General features: G+C 36.4%; 3 protein-coding genes across 8 annotated transcripts in view; 1 reads left to right on the top strand and 2 right to left on the bottom strand.

Annotated features, from left to right (window-relative positions):
* The window catches only part of Mamo (zinc finger protein 628-like), a 250,285-nt gene extending 234,127 nt beyond the window's left edge, over positions 1-16,158 (top strand). For 4 of the 5 annotated variants that reach the window (XM_083051002.1, XM_083051005.1, XM_083051003.1 and 1 more), the window contains one exon: positions 71-15,681. In XM_083051002.1, the coding sequence (XP_082907128.1) occupies positions 71-1,159 (1,089 nt within the window). In that variant the 3' untranslated portion in view covers positions 1,160-15,681. Of the gene's footprint in view, positions 1-70; positions 15,682-15,890 lie in introns of those variants that run through there. The other variant, XM_083051007.1, reaches the window with a different exon arrangement.
* Positions 16,159-17,429: 1,271 nt separating this feature from the next.
* On the bottom strand, positions 17,430-20,823 carry Rassf (Ras association family member). Of its 2 annotated transcripts, XM_083051670.1 has the most exons (11): positions 20,582-20,823; positions 20,153-20,247; positions 19,912-20,042; positions 19,540-19,615; positions 19,309-19,449; positions 19,039-19,218; positions 18,756-18,975; positions 18,478-18,680; positions 18,111-18,393; positions 17,794-18,013; positions 17,430-17,712 (listed from the first exon to the last, which is right to left on the bottom strand). In XM_083051670.1, the coding sequence occupies exons 1-11, from the start codon at positions 20,619-20,621 to the stop codon at positions 17,652-17,654; spliced, it is 1,650 nt and encodes a 549-aa protein (XP_082907796.1). In that variant the 5' UTR covers positions 20,622-20,823; the 3' UTR covers positions 17,430-17,651. The 2 variants fall into 2 exon arrangements, with proteins under 2 accessions (XP_082907796.1, XP_082907795.1); XM_083051669.1 differs by having other exon boundaries at positions 18,478-18,975.
* A 341-nt stretch (positions 20,824-21,164) lies between these two features.
* Positions 21,165-22,272, bottom strand: LOC145943716 (protein PET100 homolog, mitochondrial-like). Its single transcript, XM_083051483.1, has 2 exons — positions 22,055-22,272; positions 21,165-21,546 (listed from the first exon to the last, which is right to left on the bottom strand). Exon 2 carries the CDS (start codon positions 21,531-21,533, stop codon positions 21,294-21,296), a length of 240 nt encoding a protein of 79 aa, XP_082907609.1. The 5' UTR covers positions 21,534-21,546; positions 22,055-22,272; the 3' UTR covers positions 21,165-21,293.
* Positions 22,273-22,517: the final 245 nt, after the last annotated feature.

Below are 22,517 nucleotides of genomic sequence, written 5' to 3'. Positions count from 1 at the left end.
GTATCCCTGGAGCGTCAGGCTGACAAGCTGTCGTCGCACGGTAGAACTTAATTTGTCTCCCTTGTTTCAGGTCTCGCTCGCCCTCGGTCTGGAAGCGGGCGGATGGGGTGCTTTGGTGGAGCGGACGAGCGGCAGCGGCGGCGGTGGCGGCACCACCATCCTCGGCGGCTTCACCGGTCTGGCTGGGCTGGCGCGTCGCTGCGGCGTCTGCCTGGCGACGTTCCCGTCGCCGTGGCTGCTGGAGCGTCACGCGTTGCTGCAGCACGCCGGCCAGACCAGCGACGACAAGCCGTTCACGTGCGAGCAGTGCGGCCAGCGTTACCGCTACCGGTCCGCCTACGTCAAGCACCGGGAGCAGAATCATCGCGCGCGACTACCGGCCGACAAGCTCTTCACCTGCGACGTATGCGGCATGCAGTTCAGGTATCTAAAGTCCTTTAAGAAGCACCGTCTCAATCACGCGCTCGAGCGGTTGCAGCGCGCCCCCGAACCGCAAAGCACCTCTGTCGCGGTCGTCTCGGCGTCGGCCGAGCGTAGCGACCAGGTCTCGAGCACCGGTGAACCGAGCCAGGTGGAGACCGGTAGCGACACCACGAATCCAGGCGACGTCGAGGAGATGCGCGGCGTGTTCTCCGAAAGCGTTCGCGGGGATGAGACCAGCGTCTCGGAGACCGCGAGCGTTCACGAGAATCCCGGCGACGCGGTCGAGGTGCAGCTGACGGAGACCACCGCGGCTCCCGGGACCGGTGGCTGCGGTAGCGGCGGTGGTCGCGACGCTGGTGGTACCAGCAGCGAGATCGGCGACATCGACGATAACAACGTCGATGACGATCGGTCGCACGAGCCCGAGGCGATCATCAGCCTCGCGCGTACCGGGACTCGCGAGGCCGATCGGCGCGAGCGTCGCTTCGCCTGTCCCTTCTGCGGCAAATGCGTCAGGTCCAAGGAGAATCTGAAGTTACACGTGCGCAAGCATACCGGCGAACGGCCGTTCGTCTGCCTGTTCTGCGGACGTGCCTTCGGCGGCAAGAGCGATCTCACGAGGCACCTGCGCATCCATACCGGCGAACGGCCGTATCACTGCGAGATGTGCGGCAAGTGCTTCGCCCGGGCCGACTATCTCTCCAAGCACCTCACCACGCATATCCATCAGCGCTAACGCGATCGCAGCTCGGCTTACTAGCTAACATCGGTGTCCTCGAAGCCGAGCAGCGAGCAACAACGTCCTTCTTTCTCTCCGGCGCGCGACACCATCGCCGGCCGACTCTCGAGGGTTGATATCGCGAAATGTTACGCGGAAATATATGAAATATTAAAACGTAGGAGGGATTAAACGACACTTGCAAGGTGTATCGAGCGGATAATGAGTATATATCTAGTCAATTTACGCGCTCAACTGTGTAACTTTTCTCTATGGTACTTGAAAAGATGGAAATGTCTCTCGTGTCGTTTACTTCTCTCCGACGAAAGCTCCGGTGTTGGAAGCTACCGCAAAATGGTAGCGGCAATAACCTTTGGTGCTGTTCAACCCAGAGGGACGCTTCTCAAGTGCCGCCTTCTCTTCGGAGCTTCGATAACGCACATTAAAATTCAAATCGTCGAGTATTTGATTATTCACCATTGTGAGATTATCCCTCGAGTCTCGGTCCGCGATCAGTCACAAACGGCGCTCCATATTCGCGGCAAAATCGAACGAAAATCGTTTCGCGAACAAAATACGGAGCATCGGATAAAATTACTAAAGGACTCCTACTAAAGAGGAAATAGAGGTATTAAATGAGAGAAGGAGAAAAAGAAACACGGTCCATCCATCTCAACCACTGGCCGAACAAGACGCGTCAATTACGGAGAGAATAGAACAAAAATATGTAAAGCAACGCGATTAAGCCGCGATCTCTCATCGCTGACGATGACTTGTGGAATACGACAGTGAGACTAATTTGTGATAGGGAATAACCAAAAGAGGAGAAGAAAAAAAAAAGAAAAAACCAAAGAACGCAACGACGCGGCGGGCGAAAGCCGACGGTCAATGGCTTCCTTTTGTTGTCTTCTTCGTCTTCGTGCTTTCCATCGACAAAGTGATATATTTGTAATGTAATAGCTTAACCTCGATATACTCGGTGTGTACTCGATATGTAATATAATTCGCGATGATAATGCCGCGTGTGCGATAACGATAATTTCTCTCTACGCGAGCTTCGTGCAAACGCGAACACGTCGGTGGATTTTTTTCCTCTTTACACGGATGATATTTTCAATTCAGTATAATATCGAGAGATTCAATAATAATAAATTAATAATAAATTCAATTTTTTCGAGATTAATTTCGAAGGAATCGCGAGAAAATAAGATATTAAATTACATTTTTTATTTAAAATTCTCTAAATTAAATTTCTTAAATTAAATATTCCTAGCTCTCTCTCTTTTTCTTCAAGATTAATTTTCTCAAGTTGTTGGAAGAGCGGGTTAAAACCTCCAGAACTCTCTTCAACTCTCGAGGAACCCTTTCACCGCGAAAAATACACTTTTGACAATTGGCGTATACGCGTGCACGGCATGTTCGTGTCTATGGAAACCGAGACAAGTTATTAAAGTCCCGCAATACCTACTCCAGACATCTTTGATTATGTTGTCAGAAGCAAGATGAGGCACGCAAACGACTTTTCGTAATCAACTTTTTCAAAGCTGGGAAGTTTCTGGCCTATTTTATTAATCTACTTTTTTTTTGTCGCGAGCAAACATAAGAAAGAGGAATAAAATTCAATCGAATTATATCGCGGCTAAAGGATTAAAGTATCGATATGCAATGTCGGAAGATGTAAAAATTTCTTCAGTTTTCGATTATTGTTTTTTATTGTTTTTCCCCCCAAAAAATATTATTTATTTAAATTAACAAAACACACACACATAGATATATAATATCATATACTCATCATTGATTTCGAGGAAATGAATAGAATATCTTTCTGAAATTCTACTAAATTAAAATATAGAATTTTCTTTTGCATTGTATGTAATCTAAATAAAAATGGGATACTGTTTCTTTTGAGATTCTTCCATAAAGAATTAAATTATTCGTTGAACACATACAACGACACAGCTATGGCGTTCATCATCCGTGTAAAACGACATGTTCGACGTTGGCACCGATCGGGAGGGTAAAAACCTCCCGGAAAGCGTTGCCGGTGCCTTTGAATTCTCGAATGAACGAATGAATAATACTTTCCTTGATGATGCGGATAGCAATAATATATAATATCTATATATCTTTCGTTTCTCCCGCGTCAGAAGACACCAGCGCGATTTAGGTTTGTCGTCGGGAGCCGCGAAGTAGCGTCTTGTTGCACGGTCTATATTCGGTCCTTCCAAAAGTCCTCTCCACTTACAGTCGCTATCCACTCTCCTAGATATTGGATATATGTGTATATATGCGATATATACCTATACATACATATACAATAACGACACGCTGTCCAGTTATGCGCGAGCGCAGAACGAGAGTGGCCGGCTCATTCTCTCGGGATCGGTCTCGTAAGTAGCTTTAACTTCCGACCACTTCATAAACCAAGTCCGATCTCATTGCGAGAGGGATAGGAAGAGAGAGAGAAGCGATGAAAGACGTTTCTTGGAGAAACTTGAGCAAAACTCGAAGGATCATTTACGAGGCCGGATCCCTTTACTTGGTCAGAACACTTACTTAGCCCTTAAGTGATATACCTATAGTGTACTTGCTACTCTGTGTACTCTCGCGCACTCTCGAAAGTACGCGAAACGAAGTTGAATAACGAAGGTGCTATCTAACGAATAGGGTTGATCGCTAGATGCCGGCCGGCCGGTACCTCGAGAGACGACGAAACGTGAAGACGAAACACGGCGAGGAAAAAAAAAAAAGAGTAAAAAAAGCTCTACATTGCCAGCTAATATCTACCGTGCCAAAAGAAGGAACTGTTTAGCCAAGAAAGAGAGAAATAGAGAGTAAGGAAGAATGAAAGAGAGAGGAGAACCTATTCCGTCGGGCGAAAATTCAATTTCCCTCCAAGACCGGCCCGGTGCTGCGATAGGCCAATTTAGTCCGTAATTACCGTATTATTATACCGTCTCTTAATAAGGATGTAATTTAACGATTAAATAATATGTCGATACTCTCGTCCGTGGTCGGTGGTGCGACTATCGCGTCGAGATTTTATTAAGAGAAACGTGTCCAACGAATGTCAACGAGAAACTTGCGGCGAGACACAACTCGCTCGCATTCGCACCGTTTTAATTTCCCACCTTCTTGGTCGATTCACCATATATATGTATATACAATACATACTTGTCCGCCCTAATAAGCCGGACATATATATATGTGGTCCTCGCATATTCGAGCTCGAGGAGCGTGGATTAGAAGATTAAAGAAAACAGTTCCATGACGCCTGACGCCCCGATCGTTAGTCCAATTGCCCGATGTCCGCCCACTAGCGTCCCATTTCTACTGTCCATGTCGGATTTGCCGTAGGGTAACCGAAGGAATCGCCTCGTCGGAGATTTTTTCACCTTAAAATCGAATTATCGAAAGATTTTTCGAAACAACTAAATATAATTGTATATCGATATTATTACATTAATTTAATTTTGAAATCAATTATAATTTTCTCAAAGATTAATACTAACCGTGCGTACGATTGATAGATGTGTTTCAGAAATCTATTAATATAATAATTTGACTTTAATAATATTAAAAATTTGTAGAAAAATTTATCACAGCACAGGAGAAGGCTAAGTATTATTGGAATATTTTTTTAACATTAACATTTTATTGATGTATATTATGTATCATTTTACTTTTTAATATACTATAGGGTGAAGTTTGATTCTCAATTCTCCGAGATTCAGATTTTAAGATCCATGAGTCTTCGCGATTTTTGAGTCCTCTGATTCTTGGACTTTGCGATCTTCAGAGTCTTACAATTAGTTGCTTTCGCGATTTCATCACGTTAAGAATTTGTGATTTTATCGCAAAGAATCGCGTAATTTTCATTTCACTTATACGACTTGAATCGCGACAGACTATGGTAGGACGATAGCGACAGTGCCAAACGATTATTCTGTACCAAAGTAGAGTATAGCAGGGCGAGAAAGCACAGCTGTATCCTGAAACGCAGGATGCAATTTCGGAAATGTTTGCCGCTTTCCGAATTCGGTTGTCCATTCGTAGCGGAAGATGGGAACGAATGAAAGTACGTCCCGAATTAAACCCACCACCAACCGGACGTAGTGTTGTTTGCGTTCGAGCGTAATAACGCTAAATAGTAATAGTACGCGGACAATTTAATCTCGTTTACAACGGAACGTTTACAACGGAATGCGTTGTTACTCCTAGTTACCGTATTAATTGTATTTTGTAGACGATAGTACGACTCTCTTCGGATCGGCTAACCGCCGCTTTGTTGAATTAACTGACGCAGAAGAGAGAAAGAGGCGCGTATTCTCGAGACAGTCGATACAAAACCGTCGCGATTCTTCCCTATCTTTCTTGATAAACATCGGGAACGAGGAACGTATATTCTTTTAAGATAACACGATCGCGTAAATACAAAGATACCTTAAAGTAACGATTATACAATGTGATATTTTAGTAATGTGTGCCAGTCATTTGTAATACAGATTAATTGTAATATTGTAGAGAGAGACTATATATTATTAGAGACTGCTAGTCACTTTTTTTTCACAATTAATTGAAATCCGGGACTTGAGCCGTAATTGTGTGATAAAGCCGATTAAATTTTTTTTTATCGTGTACATGCATCATAAATGCGAACGCGGAAGAGTATTTTCTACAATACGCGATTTATAATTTGAATTCTGTATGTAATAAAATCGAAACCGCAACGTTTCGTTATCATCAAATATTTTAGCCATTCGCGAGATGCATAGCTATATTTATTTTCAACTGCGAAATCGCTTTGAGATAGTTTAATGTGCCACAATAATGTTCTGTATTATACCAATGTCATTTGTCACGGGATATATTGATTATTTAATCCATCACGTTGCAAATTATTCAATCAATTTTATCTAAAATTTTCAGTAATGTCATACATGGCATATTATTATTGATAGTATACAAAAAAAATCAATGAAAACATTGATAGAATTAACATCGCGAAAATCTCTCAGCATACAAAATATAATAATTTTTTAATTTTAATTAATTTTTAAATTCTCAAATAATTAAAAGGATTAAAAACGATGTTTATAAATATCGACAGTTTTCGATTTATACAAAATTACGTCGCTTTGCCGCTATCTTTTATTAGTTCTATCGACAAATGTCATAAACACATGACAGAACGTTGTCGAGGTAGAATCGGAGCTAGAAGAGTCGATAGAGAACAACACGGCGAGGCTCGGACAAATCGACACGGTCGGAAGATATACGTATGTATAATATATACATCGCGGATATATCGAGTCTCTCGTGTGGACTCGTTTTACAGTCTCGCTCGAACTTACATCGAATTCCGGGAATCAATTAATCGCGACGCGCGCGGCGTGTGCGCGGACTCTCCGCATCGCACGTTAGCTCGCGTGATAGCCAGTCGTCTTTCAATCGAACTCCAGTAAAACGTGTAGCAGGCTACCTACCTACCGAATATGTGTGGCGGGATAATATATTTATCGCCGCGCCCCCCAGGCATCGTGCGAGACGATCGCGGATAGTTTTTGACTCGCATCGCTACGGCTCGTACTTTCAGACTGGCGGTATCAGCACCGCGATATCAGGGCGTACGAAAATGTCTACATGCATGGCTTCGAATTCCGGGTTAATCCTGGAAATACCAACCCTTTTCTCGTCCATTACAACAACAAAAGTAAAAAAAGAATTACTTTATACGCGTTACACATGTATCGAGTATTCCAGATTCATCAGATATGTCTTCATTACAGAGATTTTTTGGAGAATCAAAATTATTTTGAACATTTTAGGCCACTATGATTATATTTTATATGAGTGTACATTTATATCTTTTCTCTTCTTTCTCTCTGTTAAAAAAAAATATTTATATATAAATTGTATAATTATATCTCTTGGGGAGGACACAATAATTTCATAATTTTAATCCATATAAAAAAGAATTTTAAAATTCTTAAAATATATATTACGATTGGTATTTCAAGGATAAACCAACATCTCGCATATTTTACAGAGTACCAGAGTGATAGTAATGCCAATTACGGTATCGCAATTGCAACGTGATGCACGCGGAAGTTTCAAATCTTGCGGCTCGATCACGTATTACAATTCTCTGATTCAGACTTCAATGCATTTCTAAAATCTGTGGGATAAATTAGATTACCACAATTTCATTATTATACGCAGGCTGGCAAGCTTCTGTTTTCCGCGATTATCCTTTACACTCATCGATCGTATAAATCGAGGATTGCACTTTGCAGCTGCCAATATATCTCGTTCGATATAGAACTTTGAAGTGCAGGGGGAATGAATTCAGGGATATAATCTTCTACTTCAACTATAATTTTTTCAACATGAAAAAAATTGTATCTTGTATGCCTATTGTTATGAATGAGATATCACATTTTCGGATTTGTATATCGTCAATATTTCAATTAATTTAATTGAAATCGTTTTCACACTCACGATTCTTTCAAGCAAACCTCTTAAAAACTTAATCTTGAGAAACATGGGGAAGATTTAAAGATCTAAATTAATAAGTTTGAATTTTTGAAAAAGTTAGTCGCGAATCACCGAATTTTTCAAAAATCGTCGAAAACGTCGGGGGGTCGGACAATCGAACGCTCGATATATCACACACAAGCGATATTTTGTATAATTTAATTAAGGAATAATACTTATATATATATATACATATATATTTACAAACGTATTTATATACACACAGGCACCGCGATCCATTAAAATCCGTCTCTTTTATGGCCTATATATATAGATAATGTCAAAGAAAGCGTGTGTCGAGCATTTGAGGTTCAACCTGACGCGACGTTAAAAGGTCCTTATAAAAGCAGCCTTGAAAAAAATTTCTCAAAAAATAATATGCAATATCGTCTATCTATTGACTCGCACGATTTTCTTTTAGTTCGTGTTTAGTTAGTTTGGAGATGTGCTTGGTTTTAATCGCGTCGACTTTCCCCCGAAAATGATGGACTAACTTAAATGGTTCAGGCGTTATGGAATATATTGGGCATTTTAAACCACGTTTAAAGTTATATAGCTACAACACCAAGTAATATATATAAATATATACAAATATGTATATATACGCACATATATATTTGTATATATGCAGATTCTATATGAAATATATATATAGATAAATTAATACATAAATATATATATATATGACGCGATAATATTATATATATATATATGAAAATATATTTAATGAATGTTCCTATATTTATACTATAAGTACATAATAAGTGTATTATATTGATATTCGATGGCGATTTCAGGTTTTTACCAAAACTTAATGTCTGTTTAGATAGTAGCTATTATGGGATACTAGCTTAATATGTTGGAAGAACGAGAAAAAAAAGAGGCCATGAGGAGGGAGAGGGAAAGAGAGAATGGAAAAGAGATTGTTTGTAGCGAGGCGACAAATTTCAGAATCCTTAGAAAGAGATGAAGCGTTAAAAGGAAAGAAGACACATTATAGGACACGTATATTAAACGGGTTTTTGCGTGTGTCGATGGTGAGGCGAGGGTCTTCCTATACTGACTGAACGATCAGATGTGATATACGCATAAGGATTAATTATTTACTCTAATCGTATATATATATATATGTAATTAATATTATATTAATATGGTTACGATATACAAACATTATATCTATATATTGTATATATATAGGTAGATAGGAACATATACAATGTTTTTAATGGTTTATCTATATGTTCCGAGGATATATGCTAAGTGTATTTAGATAGGAAGCTGTAAGAAGGTCTCTCGCCGTTAATGTTTGATCGATAGAGACCTCCGGTTAGGGAGTGATCCAATTCACGCCAGAAAATCCTTCATTGCGTATTTTCGCGTAAACGTCACAAGAGAGCGTCTCTCTCTCTTGCCAGTTCGGAAGATATCGATGTCCCGATTGTCCTAACGAAATGAATGATTCACGTGTTTTGCAGCGAGAAAACGACCTCGCGATACCGTCTTTAAATGCGTTCATCTCGCGTGAATCATTAAAGAGACATCGACAAGTAGGAGAAATATCCGATACCTTAAAGTTAAAATGCCTGTATTGGTTATTATTTTATACCGCAATATTTTCGCCGATAATTTCCACAATTTTGAAATTATTACAATTTCCTCGAGAGAGATTCAACAAATTTAAAACCTTATAATATATATGTGCTCCTTTATAATCTCTTATTCTTTAAAACTTTTTCTCAGGGAAAATTTTAGCAGACCCCTTATATTACGTAGTTATTTAATACAAAGAGTCAAAATATTTTTTTGACAGAAATTATATAAATTTTAAATATATATAACTAGATGAAAAACAAACAAATTTCATTTTTCTCAGTCAATTCTAACTGTACTTTGCTCAAAACGAAAAGTCTTATATATGAGATTATTTAAAACTTTATCGAGACATTTCAGAAAATCCGATTTCTCGGAGATATTCGGAATTCGACTTGTAAGTAGAAAAAAATTTCAAACGTCGTAAAAAAGGTGCGAAATTAGGCAATGCAGGCTCTTCTCTCGCGAATCCACGGCTAGCTCGTAGAATGCAGAAAAAGGGAAGGGGGAAATTTTCGGGAGTGTTTCGATTTTCACGCGTTCCGTGCAATAACAGTTTGCTCAATCCTCGGCGTCCGTCGGTCCGTCCGTACGGAATGACTAGGTAGGTTATAGAAAAAAAAAAAATATAAAAAAAGAAAAAACAGAAAAAGAAGAGAAGACGAAAGCGTTAACATTAACACGTGTGTTAGGGCGCAAAGCGATAGTAGACAGTAGTATAGCTCGACTCGTTATAATAGTCAGACATTTTCGAACCTAATTAGCCGAACGGACTTTATCTCCTTTTTCGAAACTTCCTTCGAGTCTTTCTCGGTGTCTTCGGTGTCTATTCTAAAGAGATTTAAAGCGAAAAAAAATACATAAAAAAAAATAAAAAGGAAAAAGTTAAACGTCTAGAGCCTCGATCTGTGTAATAGCGAGCCTAAAAAACTTGGAACCTTTCTTTCATCGACGTGATTGCAAAGAGGAAGATTAAAAGTAAAAGTAGGTATTCCAATACTATATTCAACGTGATTGCACTTGGAAACAAAAATTTTCAGCAAACTTAGTCGCAAATATATTAAATTTACAATATCTACCCTGTAGCGCGATTTGCTGTTTCAGCAGTAATAAATGGCAAAAAATCACTGTTATTTTCTCTTCAAATATGTATCAATTCATTTAACAAAATGTCAATCAGGTAATTAGAAAGGCTCTTAGAATAATAACATATATACATTTTTATGCATATTAAGTTTTTCACATATTTTCTTACTCTCACTGTATTATCGAGAAAATTATAATTTATAATATTGTTTTACTTGTATTTTTTTATCTTATATAAAAGTTAAGTTGAAAATATAAAATTTATATTTTCCAAAAAATTGCTAATATGCAGAAATATATCGTGTCATTATTTCATCTTCGTCTTCGTAAGTGACGTGAATTTTGAGACAATCTTATCTGAATTTTGCCCGTTTGTCGAGTAACTTTGCTGAAATAATTACGTACAATCCGCCCCAGATATTCCCCGAGAAATCGGCGATAAAGGAAAGGTTCCGTGAGATATATATATATAATGGAGGATTCCGCGTTTAACTTTAATAACGAAAGTCGATTTTGCAATCACTTTGCCGTCGCGCAGAAAACTAATAAGTCTTGGCCGTACTATCATAATTGTTTGTCGTACCTACCTACCGTTAGATAATTAATTGTAATTTAATAATTAGTATATAATTAACGATAACCATTATACAAAGCGGCGTCGCGAACGCGCGACTCGTCCAAAGAAACGAGTTCGCGTCGCCGCGCGTGGATGTTAGAAATATTTTTCAACTTGTACTAAATGTGATAAACCGATGAATTGACAATGAGCAATCTGACTGTAATATATATATATGAATATTATATATTACGTATATACATATATATATACATACATACACACAAATATTCTATATATATAATATTTATGAGCGCGCGACACACATGCACACACACACACACACACAAATATTATATATATATTATATACATAAATGTCTGTCGTACAAGCCGTAATTAGAATTTACTGTAGCTAGTACGTACATGTTAGCTTATTAACCGAACACATTCGTGTAAATGGCAGACGGCGGAATGATGCGCGTTTACGCGGTCGAGATAAGAGAAAGAAAGATAGAGAGAGAGAGAAGAGATACAGAGAATACGATACAGCAAGGGGAATCAAGAGTAATATTGCCGTCTCGAAATCTGTCCACGAATTTCCCCATTGACGCTGGGCGCTGTCGCGCATAAGCGAAGAACACGAATCCGCAAGACCCTACGGCTCTTCGGCTAACTAATTAATTAATTAAGAGAACTTGGAGAGCAACGCGTGAAAACAATGTCTCGCGCGAATCTTTGGTACACGCGCGTATATAACAGAATTTATAATCGTGTCTCGATTTAAACGAGCGAGTCCGTAATGACGATAAAATTGAAAGTGAGGAAAAAGAAGATGAATTATTTCGGAGAAAAAAAAAACTTGTTACGCTATATAGATCTTACAAAAAAAAAATTAATTTCGTTATTATAATGTCATCATTTTATAACGTAAGAAAATTATAAGAAACTGTTATGATATTTTATTATCGATTCTTCCAAGTATAGCCACTGAGGGATATCTATAAGATATCTCATAAAATAAAATAATTCTCAGAAGAGTTTTATAATTATAAGGTAAATAATGAATAAGAAAATACGAAATTCTCTTTCTTTTGTAAATCTCTCTTGTTTCAAGCCATTTGCGCGTATGCTGAAAACGAAAATGGGCATCAAGTCGATATCGGCTACGGGATGATATCGTCTTAGGCATCCATTATAAAATCGATCGTATGATATTGCCTGCAATTGCGACGCGCATAAATCGCGTAGCCGCTTTCTCGAAAAGTGCGTTCGATATATATATTACGTGTATTATATAAACGGCCGTTGGTACAAAAAAAAAGCGTGAATCTCCCATCTGAATCCGATCCCCATCGATCGCGAGCGCCGATCCGTGATCGACGATCGATCGACCAAGTTAAACAGACGACGATTATGAGACGACGAATTAATTGTAGTGTTTTACGAGCCATTTAGCGCGGCGCCCCACGTCATTGGCACGCTTTAAATAACGGGGGATATAAAAAAGTATTGTGTGAAAAAAAAAATAAGCACACCACTATTACCGGTATATATATTATATACATTGTAACCAATTGTTGTCTACGATATAATGTTATTTTTCTAATTCATATTCGATTGTTATTGTTGAGAGCGAGCGTTGTAAGAGAATGAATGGGGATGAATGACAGAGAGAGAACAAGAAACGATGGGAGAAGTATGTGAGGTGTAGACAAGAAGAACGAAAAAAAAAGATAGAGAAACGAAAGATTCTGGAATAAGAGAGGAGAGGAAGGTACTGAAAGATTGGGGACGAAATGAGAGCGAAAGATGCGTGGAAGATGAAAAAAAAAAAAAAAAAAAGCACATCGAATACTTAAGCGCGAATAATGTGTATTCGACCAGGATAGAATCTCTTGTGCTTTCCACATTTCCATTTGCTTCCCTTTTGAAACACATTATCATACGTCATCACATACAACGAGTTCTATGTCTTTCCCAAGCGTTGGCAGCTCGAGTCTTATACGGATAAAATCGTATTTACGATATACAATTATAAATTAATATTCATTATCAACGATCGATCGAAGTCGAGGAGTGTCAAACGTGCCAAAAAAATTTTTTTTGACAAAATTATATATTATATATAAAAGAATATTCTACATTTTGATTCGTGATTTGTGATTCTTAGTGCATAAAATTTGCAACACATGTTTCTCCAATTATCGCCGTCAATTAAACTCACGTTTCTAGTCTAAAAAAAAAAATAAGGAACAAAATCTGTTAACATCTCAAGACCGATAATTTCTCGAAAAGAGCTTCTCGGAAGAGCTGCAAGATATATATATATTGCGACGCGATTAAAAAATTCTTCAACTTGGCACTTTGAAACTTTGCGACTTGAACTTTAGTGATAGTATATTTATAATGTAAATGTTTTCGTGCGAGGCCGTCGAATCGAACTTCCGTCGTCCCAGTTTCATATTCGTCCCGTGCGCGCAGTTTATATATCGTGTGTCCCCCTTTTTAATTCTCTCTCTCGCCTTTAATTTTCCGCGAAAATCGCGCGACGCGGCGGGACGAAAGTGCAAGTAGTAGCGGTGCACGTTTAGCGCGACGAAGCCGCGACGACGGTGCGCCGGTCGTCTGTGATATACATACAAAAGTCGCGAGCGCACAAGTATTGTATTTTTTGTAAGGCTCATGTACGCCACACGCAGATTGTGATAAGCGAGTTCGCGGCGTCGTCTCAAAGATATATGGACGACGGAGACCGGCGTACCACATCGCATTCGATCGATTTGGCGGGCCTTCTCCTTTTTATTTCCCTTCATTTCCCTCTCTGCAAAGAGCGAACAAGAGAAACTTCGTTATCGTTTTTTTTTTAACTACACACGAAGAGAGAAGACGCGTTCTTCTCAAACTCTTTTAAACTCTAGAGAAATTTGAACTGATTATTATTACCCCTTCTTGTCTCATATCGAAAAACTTAAAAGCTCCTTAAAATGCCATTGAGAACTTGAAGTACATACTTTAGATCGCTTTGGGATATGTTGTTGCTTTTTTTAATAAATATTGGAAAATATAATTTTATATAGTGTACTAAAGAGATTAGATTGATAAATGTGCACAAAGCGGCACATACTTTTTATATAGGGAAGCACAGAGTTGTGAAACGATTTTATTTCATTTTATGAGAACAAAATAATAATCGTACCGTGTTCAGACAGTACGAAAGAGACGAATGCTGCCTTGTATTCTCATTTGTACGTTAAAACAGTCAGGAATATACTTGTCAATAGACTATTGCTCGCACTATATATTGTCTCGATTAATTATTGTTATCTAATCGAAACGAATCATCGCCGAGTCTCGAAAAAAGAGATACATTAATTAACATATTAATGAATAATTAATTCGAGCTTTTATCATTTTTTGCTCAAAACGCTTATTTTTTCCAAAAAAACTTATTGAATTGCTCAAACACTAGATTCAATAGCTCTTAAAAAAAAATGAAAAAACACAAGAACCAATATTAGATTATGTATAAAATTATTTATGATAAATCACACCTAATTAAATAATTACCTAAAAATTTCTTAATTGTGTATTCATATATATTACAAGACGCTTATTTTTTTCAAAACACTTATTCAATTGCTCAATATGTTTATTATTTTTCCAAAACACTGATTCAATTGCTCAAACACCGATTCAACAGTTCTTTAAAAAAAAATTGAGAGAAACACAGGAACCAACATCAGATTATATATATAATAATTTGTAAAGACTCTTTTGCAAGAATCCTACAAAAAAATCGCGAGTCTCCACATGAGTTTCGTGTTCGCCAATCATTAATCGTGTAATCTAACCATCGACCTGCCTTATATAAACTGCAAGTTTTATTCCGGCTGTATACAAACGTGAATTTTCTACGACATTAAATGCGCGCAATCATGCCGGATATTCGGATAAAAAAAAAGTTTTTTTTTTCTAATAAATAACGCGCGCTTGAAACGAAATCGTGTCAGATTGGCACTCGTAGACGCCCTCGATTCTATGTAAAAATTTTACAAATTCGAAAACACACTGCAAAAATGTTCGACGCAAACCGGACGATCGCAATAACTATCGCTGTCGACGCGAACGATCGTTATAAATTCGTAACTTCCGCCGGATACATATAAAAGCTCGATTTACATTCGATATATATTCGTATATAGAAAAAAAAAGAAGAAAGAAATACAAAATAATGTCCGCGCGTTTTGACTCGGCGAATGATTCAATTCGCGAAACATAATTAATTCTACAAATCTCAACGGGACTACGTTAGTTGTGTAATTACGCGCATCGCGTTTTTGTGATACTTTCTGATAATCTGCGAAAAGGTGCGAGCGTCTGTGTGCATGTAGTACATTGTTGTTGAAAATTCGGCGTCAACTACCACGATGCCGAAAGATTCATAAATCGTGTAATAAAGTGTTGTGAGACTGTAAGGTAATTATGATAACGATGATGATAATGATGATGATGATGATGATGATGGAACGTCTGGCGCGGTGATAATCGTTATTGCTATCTTGTAACGTTTAATGTATATCAGTGTCGTGAAAAAAAAATAAGAAAAAAAAATGAGCGGCTGAAGCTCCTCGGTGTTGTGGGTATGCATACTCGTTCCTAGCAACTCGTATGAACAATTACTCTATTCGATACTACTCATAACAATTGCATTGATCTACTTTACTCTACGTACACTTTAAAGATAAATAAATACATTCTGTCCAATCTCACATTTACGCCTATGTCGATGTCTTTGTTCTTTCCCCATCAACATATCTTCCGTTAATTATCCTTATCAGTACGTGGGATTTCAGGAGATAGGTAAATAGATAATTTCTCACACGAGAGAATTATCAATCACTCGTGGTTAATTAATGCCTCAAGAATGATTATATATATATCTGTTCATACGCCTCTTCAACAATTTTTTTTGTTTCAGATCGAGAAAGCGGAAAGTTTGCGTATAAAAGAAGCAACTATACCATTTTATTATTCTGTCAACGATGTTACATGATTTATTCCTCAATATCTTCACAATTATTTTTTTTATATTTAATATTTAGATATATAGTATATTTTCAGTATATAAACTTTCAGATATATATTTTCGTACTTTATTCTTCCAGCGCAAAATGCGCTCAATACGTCACGATTATCGAGTATATATCTTCATCTATAATTGGCGTACAGAAAAATATATACGCCTATATCTATATATCTATCCATTTATATCAGTAAATAGAAAATCAACGCGCGCGCGAATTGAGGAACTTATTCTAGCGTTGCAATCGTATCATCTGTTCTGTTAATCGATATGCATAAGGATTACATTTTTCTCTTACTAGTAAAAGCTGTTCACTAATCTAGGAGATTATTATATCCTTTAATACACCTATTTTCGTAAATATAAAGATATATATTTTAAATGTTATTAATATTTATATCTATTCATTTAACGCGTCGCGTGGCGCGTTATTCGTCATTTATTGTTCTAAACTGGCAGATCGAGAGAGAGAGCGTATACAATATATTTTGCAATATACATAAATGTGGTTCAGTATACGATGCTCTTTTGGCTTCTGAAAATGGGATGGATGCAATCGATATCGGTGACTAAGCGTGAAATATGACTAGCTTGAAACGGCGATTTTCATGGATCCGCGCGACGCGTTACAATTATTATGACGATTAATTGCTGTACACGGCATTTTGCTTTGCGCCCTGCAATTTGTTTCGCACAACAATAGTCTCGGATTGCGATATCAGAGTATCTGGCAGTAATTGTGCCCGGTTGAATATATAATAATGTGTACGTTCACTTATATTTGGGCCACGTAACGAAATGCAAAGGATAGAAGACTTTAAATTCCTAACAATTATCATCGACTTTTATATCGATAATAATAATTTCTCGTTTCGATGTTTCGATAAAGGGATCTTCTTTAAATACCGATAGAAAAATACGTTTTTATTATTATTTCTTTTTATCATACTATATCTGGAATGAAAAATTGCTATAAAACGCAACGTTTTATTTTATCCATTGTGACGAATTTTGCATGATTCGCGCGAAATAGAAACGTCGACTATAATTCTTTATTATTATTATATATAATTTTATAAGCAATAACTACTTTATCTTAACATTGTTTGAATTTCTAATTGCCTTGTCTATATTGTAAGACAAAGTAAAAATATTCTTGTGCAGTTTTCATTAATTTTACTCGAGAAAAGTTGTACCGGAACTATAGGAATAACATTTCACATACATTTATCACATGATATTATTTCGATTTTATAGATGAAAATTTAATATAGAATTATGAGAGATTTCAACTCCTTATTCAATTATAGCATATTATTTATAATAGCATTTCCATATATATATATCTGTTGCATTTAGTAAAGTCTTTATACAGTCATTATATATATATATATATATATATATATATATATATATATATATAAAATGACTGTAAAGACTTTACTAAATGCAACAGACTCAAAAAAATTCGAAAAGAAAACGTAACAACGAAAATTGTTAAGCTACAAATAAAGCTTAAATGTCATAGGTTGTGTCATGTTGTTGCAATATATATTGCATGACATATGGATCCTTAATACATAAATACTTTTTATAAAGAAATTTCTTAAGCGTTTATATAAAAATAATTGCATACCTTGATTTTTATCATTCTATCTACAATCGAACTTTTAGCTCCTCCATTCTCTGCTTTATTCTTTTCCGCATCTCTTTGTATCTAAAATATTGAATTTATGTAATATAGCACTTTTATGTAGTTACTCTCACACATGCAAATTGCTAATTACAATGTACTCACTTCTCTTTCAAAATAAGAATCTGACGTTCCTCTTCGTAATGATAACGTTGCAGTATACCGTGGCATTCCGCTACAGATAAGTTAAGAAATTGCGCAACGTCGGAACTGATCTCAGGCGTGGATAACTTGTCAACCAGAAAGAGTCGTGCAACGTTCTCGTGCGGACCCAAGACTACCCTGACTTCTAAAGGATATTCATCGTCCCTCAATCTTCTTTGCTCTAGGGATAACAATACAAACCGCGCATAGTGAAAAAAAATTATAATCGCGTGTGTAAATCGATTTTAATTTTCCAGAAAATCATGCAGCTCTCTTACCACCATTGTCGCGCACTACGAATAACGCAAAGTTATCGGACTTGGCGTCAACTTTGTACTTGTCCAGCATAAGATTGATGACTTCTTGGGTGTTCACTAGACTCGTCACCCAAACGGACATTTGCGAACCGTGAGGTGGCGTGAAGAAACTGGTCTCTCGATTATAAAAGTGGCCGTTAATTGAACAACGACGTCGTAATCGATTACGCGATTGACGCCTGCCGCCCGGACGTCGTCTGATCGCGGTGGAGCCCTGCTTACGGCGCAAAACGACACCGTCCAGCTGTAACCAGAATAAATTGATGCACATATATAAAAGAAAAAGAGAGAGAGAAGACTAATAGAATTAAATATAGCGTTGCGATACCTCTAATCCGCTGTCCGTAGACATAGTCATATTGTCGTCCTCTCTGAACTGTAAGGAATTCACCGAATCCGTGTCGCTATCCGTTCTGTGTCTCTGTAGGCAGTCGGGACCGGACAACGATCGATTCAAACCCTTTTCAATCCAGCTGTCATCGGTGCTGATCGATCTATTGCTAGCATTCTTCTCCAAGTTGTCAAAGTACTCTACTCTTCGAAGCGTACCGTTTCGATTAGAAGCTCCTAAATTACAGACAGGTGTGTCTGTACTAGATGAACTACCTATGCTATGCGTTGGCGTGCTATTTACGCTGCTATCATCCCGACTAGTAGTTTGATGATTAGGACTGCTCGTTTCCGAGTTCTCGCGAGAGTCTGACCGATCGAGACTCGACTGAGACGAGAGCGGTGGCGTATCCACGCTGGACTGCGAGCTTATCGAAGGGAGATTCTCAGGCATCGTCTGATACAATTTATTGCCATCCTCGACTTTTCGTTCAACCTGCAATCTCGACGTTTACACTTGTGTTTGAAAATCTAAACAATGGACATTAAAAGAACAAACCTGTAAAAGCTCATCTAACTCATCCCATTCCATGTTCTTGACATCCAGCTTCATCGGCAGAGTGAGACTCTTTAAATGATCAGGAGACGTTGGAACAGACTTTGCATTATTCTCTGTATTACTATCTGATGTACTCTTAGACTCTAGCTCATCTACATCTTTATCTTCGTCTTCAATATCCTATTGCAATTAAAGACAACAAATAGATTATGTCATTATATGTATCATGTGTAACTCTGAAATAGGAATAACAAATTAGAAATAACAAACCTCAGAAACGCTATGTCTGCATGAATTTCTATTTCTTGCAGTAACTACTGTGCGTTGATCATCATCTTCCTTCAAATGAATCACGCCACGAACTCCCCAATAAATCCTTAATGCACCTTCTAATATCAATCTTCCATTGACCTATTTTTAATCATTATACATATTTATACAGAATTTCAGAGTTTTATATCAATAAGATTATAATGCAAATAATTTAAGAAATCTTTTTACCTCGCGGCTTCGAATTCCTCCACTTTTGCCTTCATAATACTGGTTAAAAACTTTTAGCTTAGATTCTAAGTGTGACCTAAAACAAATATATATCTTTAGAAAATTATTTGAATAATTACCTAAATAAATAAATAAATAAAATAAATATTAATTTTTTTTCAAAAGAGAGAGAAAAACTGTTATATCTTTACATATGCTTGCATAAAATAAGAATTGATTCAAAATATAATTCTTTAAAAATCTGTCTAGATTTACTATATTAATATAGCAACAAATCATACAAAATTATACAGTGAATTAGTTTCTCAATGCGAATAATCAAGTTATTTTCCATTATATTATTTATACAAAATCTCTAAACTCTATATTTACCTTGGTAATGATGGTCGACTTTCTTTCTTTCCAAAACTCGTATGTGATTCCACTCTCGTGCCATGACCAAATAACTGAGGTCCAAAAAGTGCTCCATAACAAGGAACATGGCAATAAGGTACACCTTTGTGCTAATTAACATAATACATCATACATTATAGTTATAATATACGATCTATATACATATAAAACTGTATGTATTAATTTATAATTCATAAAATAATTGATTTGCTTGCATTACCTCTGCGTGTTGCCCAGGATTTAATCGCTTTCCACATTCCTCACATCGTAAACATTCTGGATGCCAATCATATCCCAGAGACTGTTTACGTTCAGCTAAAATTTAATCCATACATATATTTAAACCATATCCAAACCTAAATTATTTCTCAGACATACAATGAACAGTACTTTTATACAAAAACGACACAAATATTAATAATCAAAATAATGCAACAGTTGACCGATTCTTTTATAAATGTACATTCTTCATTCGATATTAGCTATTATTATGAAGTGGACCGAAACTGCTTATATATCTACATATATAGATGTTTTTTGAAGATACAATATAGCGAAATAAATCGACGACTTCGCTAAACTGATAATAGCGTGATACTTGTCAAAATGAACAGATCGCCATCAACGAATGTAAATTGCGAAAACTCACCAAAATAAACGGGTTTTCCGCATTTGTGACACTTCCACATGATGATAGATACACGATACACCGAAGATATAACGACGGGTGTGTTTTCGTCAAAAGCCTCGGACAGTTTCAAAGCATTTTGTTTATATTAGCGGAGCATTCCGTTCTCATCGAAAATGACATGCGGGTTAATTACAGATGTTACTAGCATAGTAACTTTGTTGTAGAAGACTTGAGGAAGGGAGGTTCCATGTCGCCATTTTCTATTATTTGCATACATTACGCCATCTAGATTTACTCTTGCTTTTAAAATTTTGTACAATAATTTCATAAATTCACACTTGATAAAATGTATTTATTAGAAAGATATTGAAATATATGTATATATATATATATATATATATATATATATATATATGTATATTGTCCAAACATTTAAAATATTTTTACATAATTAAGAAGATTCTATATGCGCTTTTCTAACGCATATTACAAACTATTTTGAAATATTTTCAAAAAAGGAAATATTAAAGTTAACTGTCTTGAAAATTAATACAGATTTACAAATAATTACAAGCTCTACACTTTCTCTTTTAGATACGAAAAAAAAATATCAGGATTAGAAATAGTTCGCCAATATTTTTATTTCTTATTATTAAGTCTATTAAGGTATTCCCTTCTATACACAATATGATATATAATTAAAAACATTACATACAACAATATTTTTTTTTCATCTGTTTGCATATTGCCTTTCCATAGCCTCCAAACGTTCCTTTTCTACGTTAATATTGAAATGGTGAATAAAGTTATCCATTTCCTCATGTGCTTTTTTACTCTCAGGTGGGTAATGTTCTTTCTTAGCCTTTACCACCCATTCATCATAATAAGCTGGCTGATTGACATAGTAAAATATTCCAACAGGGAACGATATGTACAAACCCATCTTAGCTATCTCTAACATCCAACCCATCTTTCAAGTGTATCTATGATTGAAAAAAACAATATATATTATTATTACAACTACTTGCTTTAATTTTTAATCAATCACATCTGTTTTGTAGGTTAAAATTATTTGTTGTATATGATCAAATTTAGTAATATGATCAATATGACCAATAATTATTCGCATTTATTTAACTCAATTGTAACATTTTTTATTTGGACTTTTTCTTAATTATATATATAAAACAGAATGACAAGATGTTTCAACATCAGTCAATCTGCCAGCATTTTTGTGATTTTTTTCCTTTTTATATATTGACGTTTATATATATATATATATATATATATATATATATATATATATATATATATAAAATTGTAGAAAATTAATATAAAGGTTGATTGAAACCGGAAAGCTCTTTTCCTGTTTATTTACATTCAGCAGACATAAATATATTACTTGCAATAAAAAAATCGAAAATATGACAGCAATAATGTAGAGAAATATAATCTATATAAATAATTTTGCAAAAATTATAACAAATGTACCTTAAACAGATGTTAAAGAAAGAAAATTACAACATTAAAAGAATCCTCTTGACAGACTTTAGGTTAATTTCTGATATATCCTCCAGTCTCCAGCTTGTGTACATATGTAATATATGAAGACTTGGTTTTCTCACAAACTACATAAACTATATAGTAAAGATATTATACTATACATTTGTGGAGCCCCAGGGACTCGATTCTTGAATTCATTCGCAAGAGAAACGTATACGCAAATTCGGCTCTTACAGAAAAGTTGCAAGTTGATTGGTTATCGCATGGCTTTTAGCCAATCAACTTGCAACTTTTCTGTAAGAACCGAATTTGCGCATACGTTTCTCTTGCGAATGAATTCAAGAATCAAGCCCCTGGTATTCTTACGTCCATGGCTAAGAATAATTCAAATAGAAGATACGCGAAATGATAGAGCTCCACAAGCTCTAGTTACTTTTGTCCTGATTGGCTA

Source organism: Prenolepis imparis, unplaced genomic scaffold (genome assembly GCF_030444845.1).
Source record: "Prenolepis imparis isolate NDT839.2.m4 unplaced genomic scaffold, iyPreImpa1.0 SCAF_12, whole genome shotgun sequence".
Taxonomy (NCBI): domain Eukaryota; kingdom Metazoa; phylum Arthropoda; class Insecta; order Hymenoptera; family Formicidae; genus Prenolepis; species Prenolepis imparis.
Note: the sequence above shows the minus strand (reverse complement) of the source record. Positions and strands in the feature narration are given on the sequence as shown.

Coding starts and splice junctions, on each gene's coding strand:
- Rassf (XM_083051669.1), bottom strand. CDS start 20,621: ATGTGGAAGTGTCACAAATGCGGAAAACCCGTTTATTTTG. Junction 20,248..20,581: donor CGGAAAACCCGTTTATTTTG/GTGAGTTTTCGC, acceptor ATTAAATTTTAG/CTGAACGTAAACAGTCTCTG. Junction 19,616..19,911: donor AGTCGACCATCATTACCAAG/GTAAATATAGAG, acceptor TATTTGTTTTAG/GTCACACTTAGAATCTAAGC.
- LOC145943716 (XM_083051483.1), bottom strand. CDS start 21,533: ATGGGTTGGATGTTAGAGATAGCTAAGATGGGTTTGTACATATCGTTC.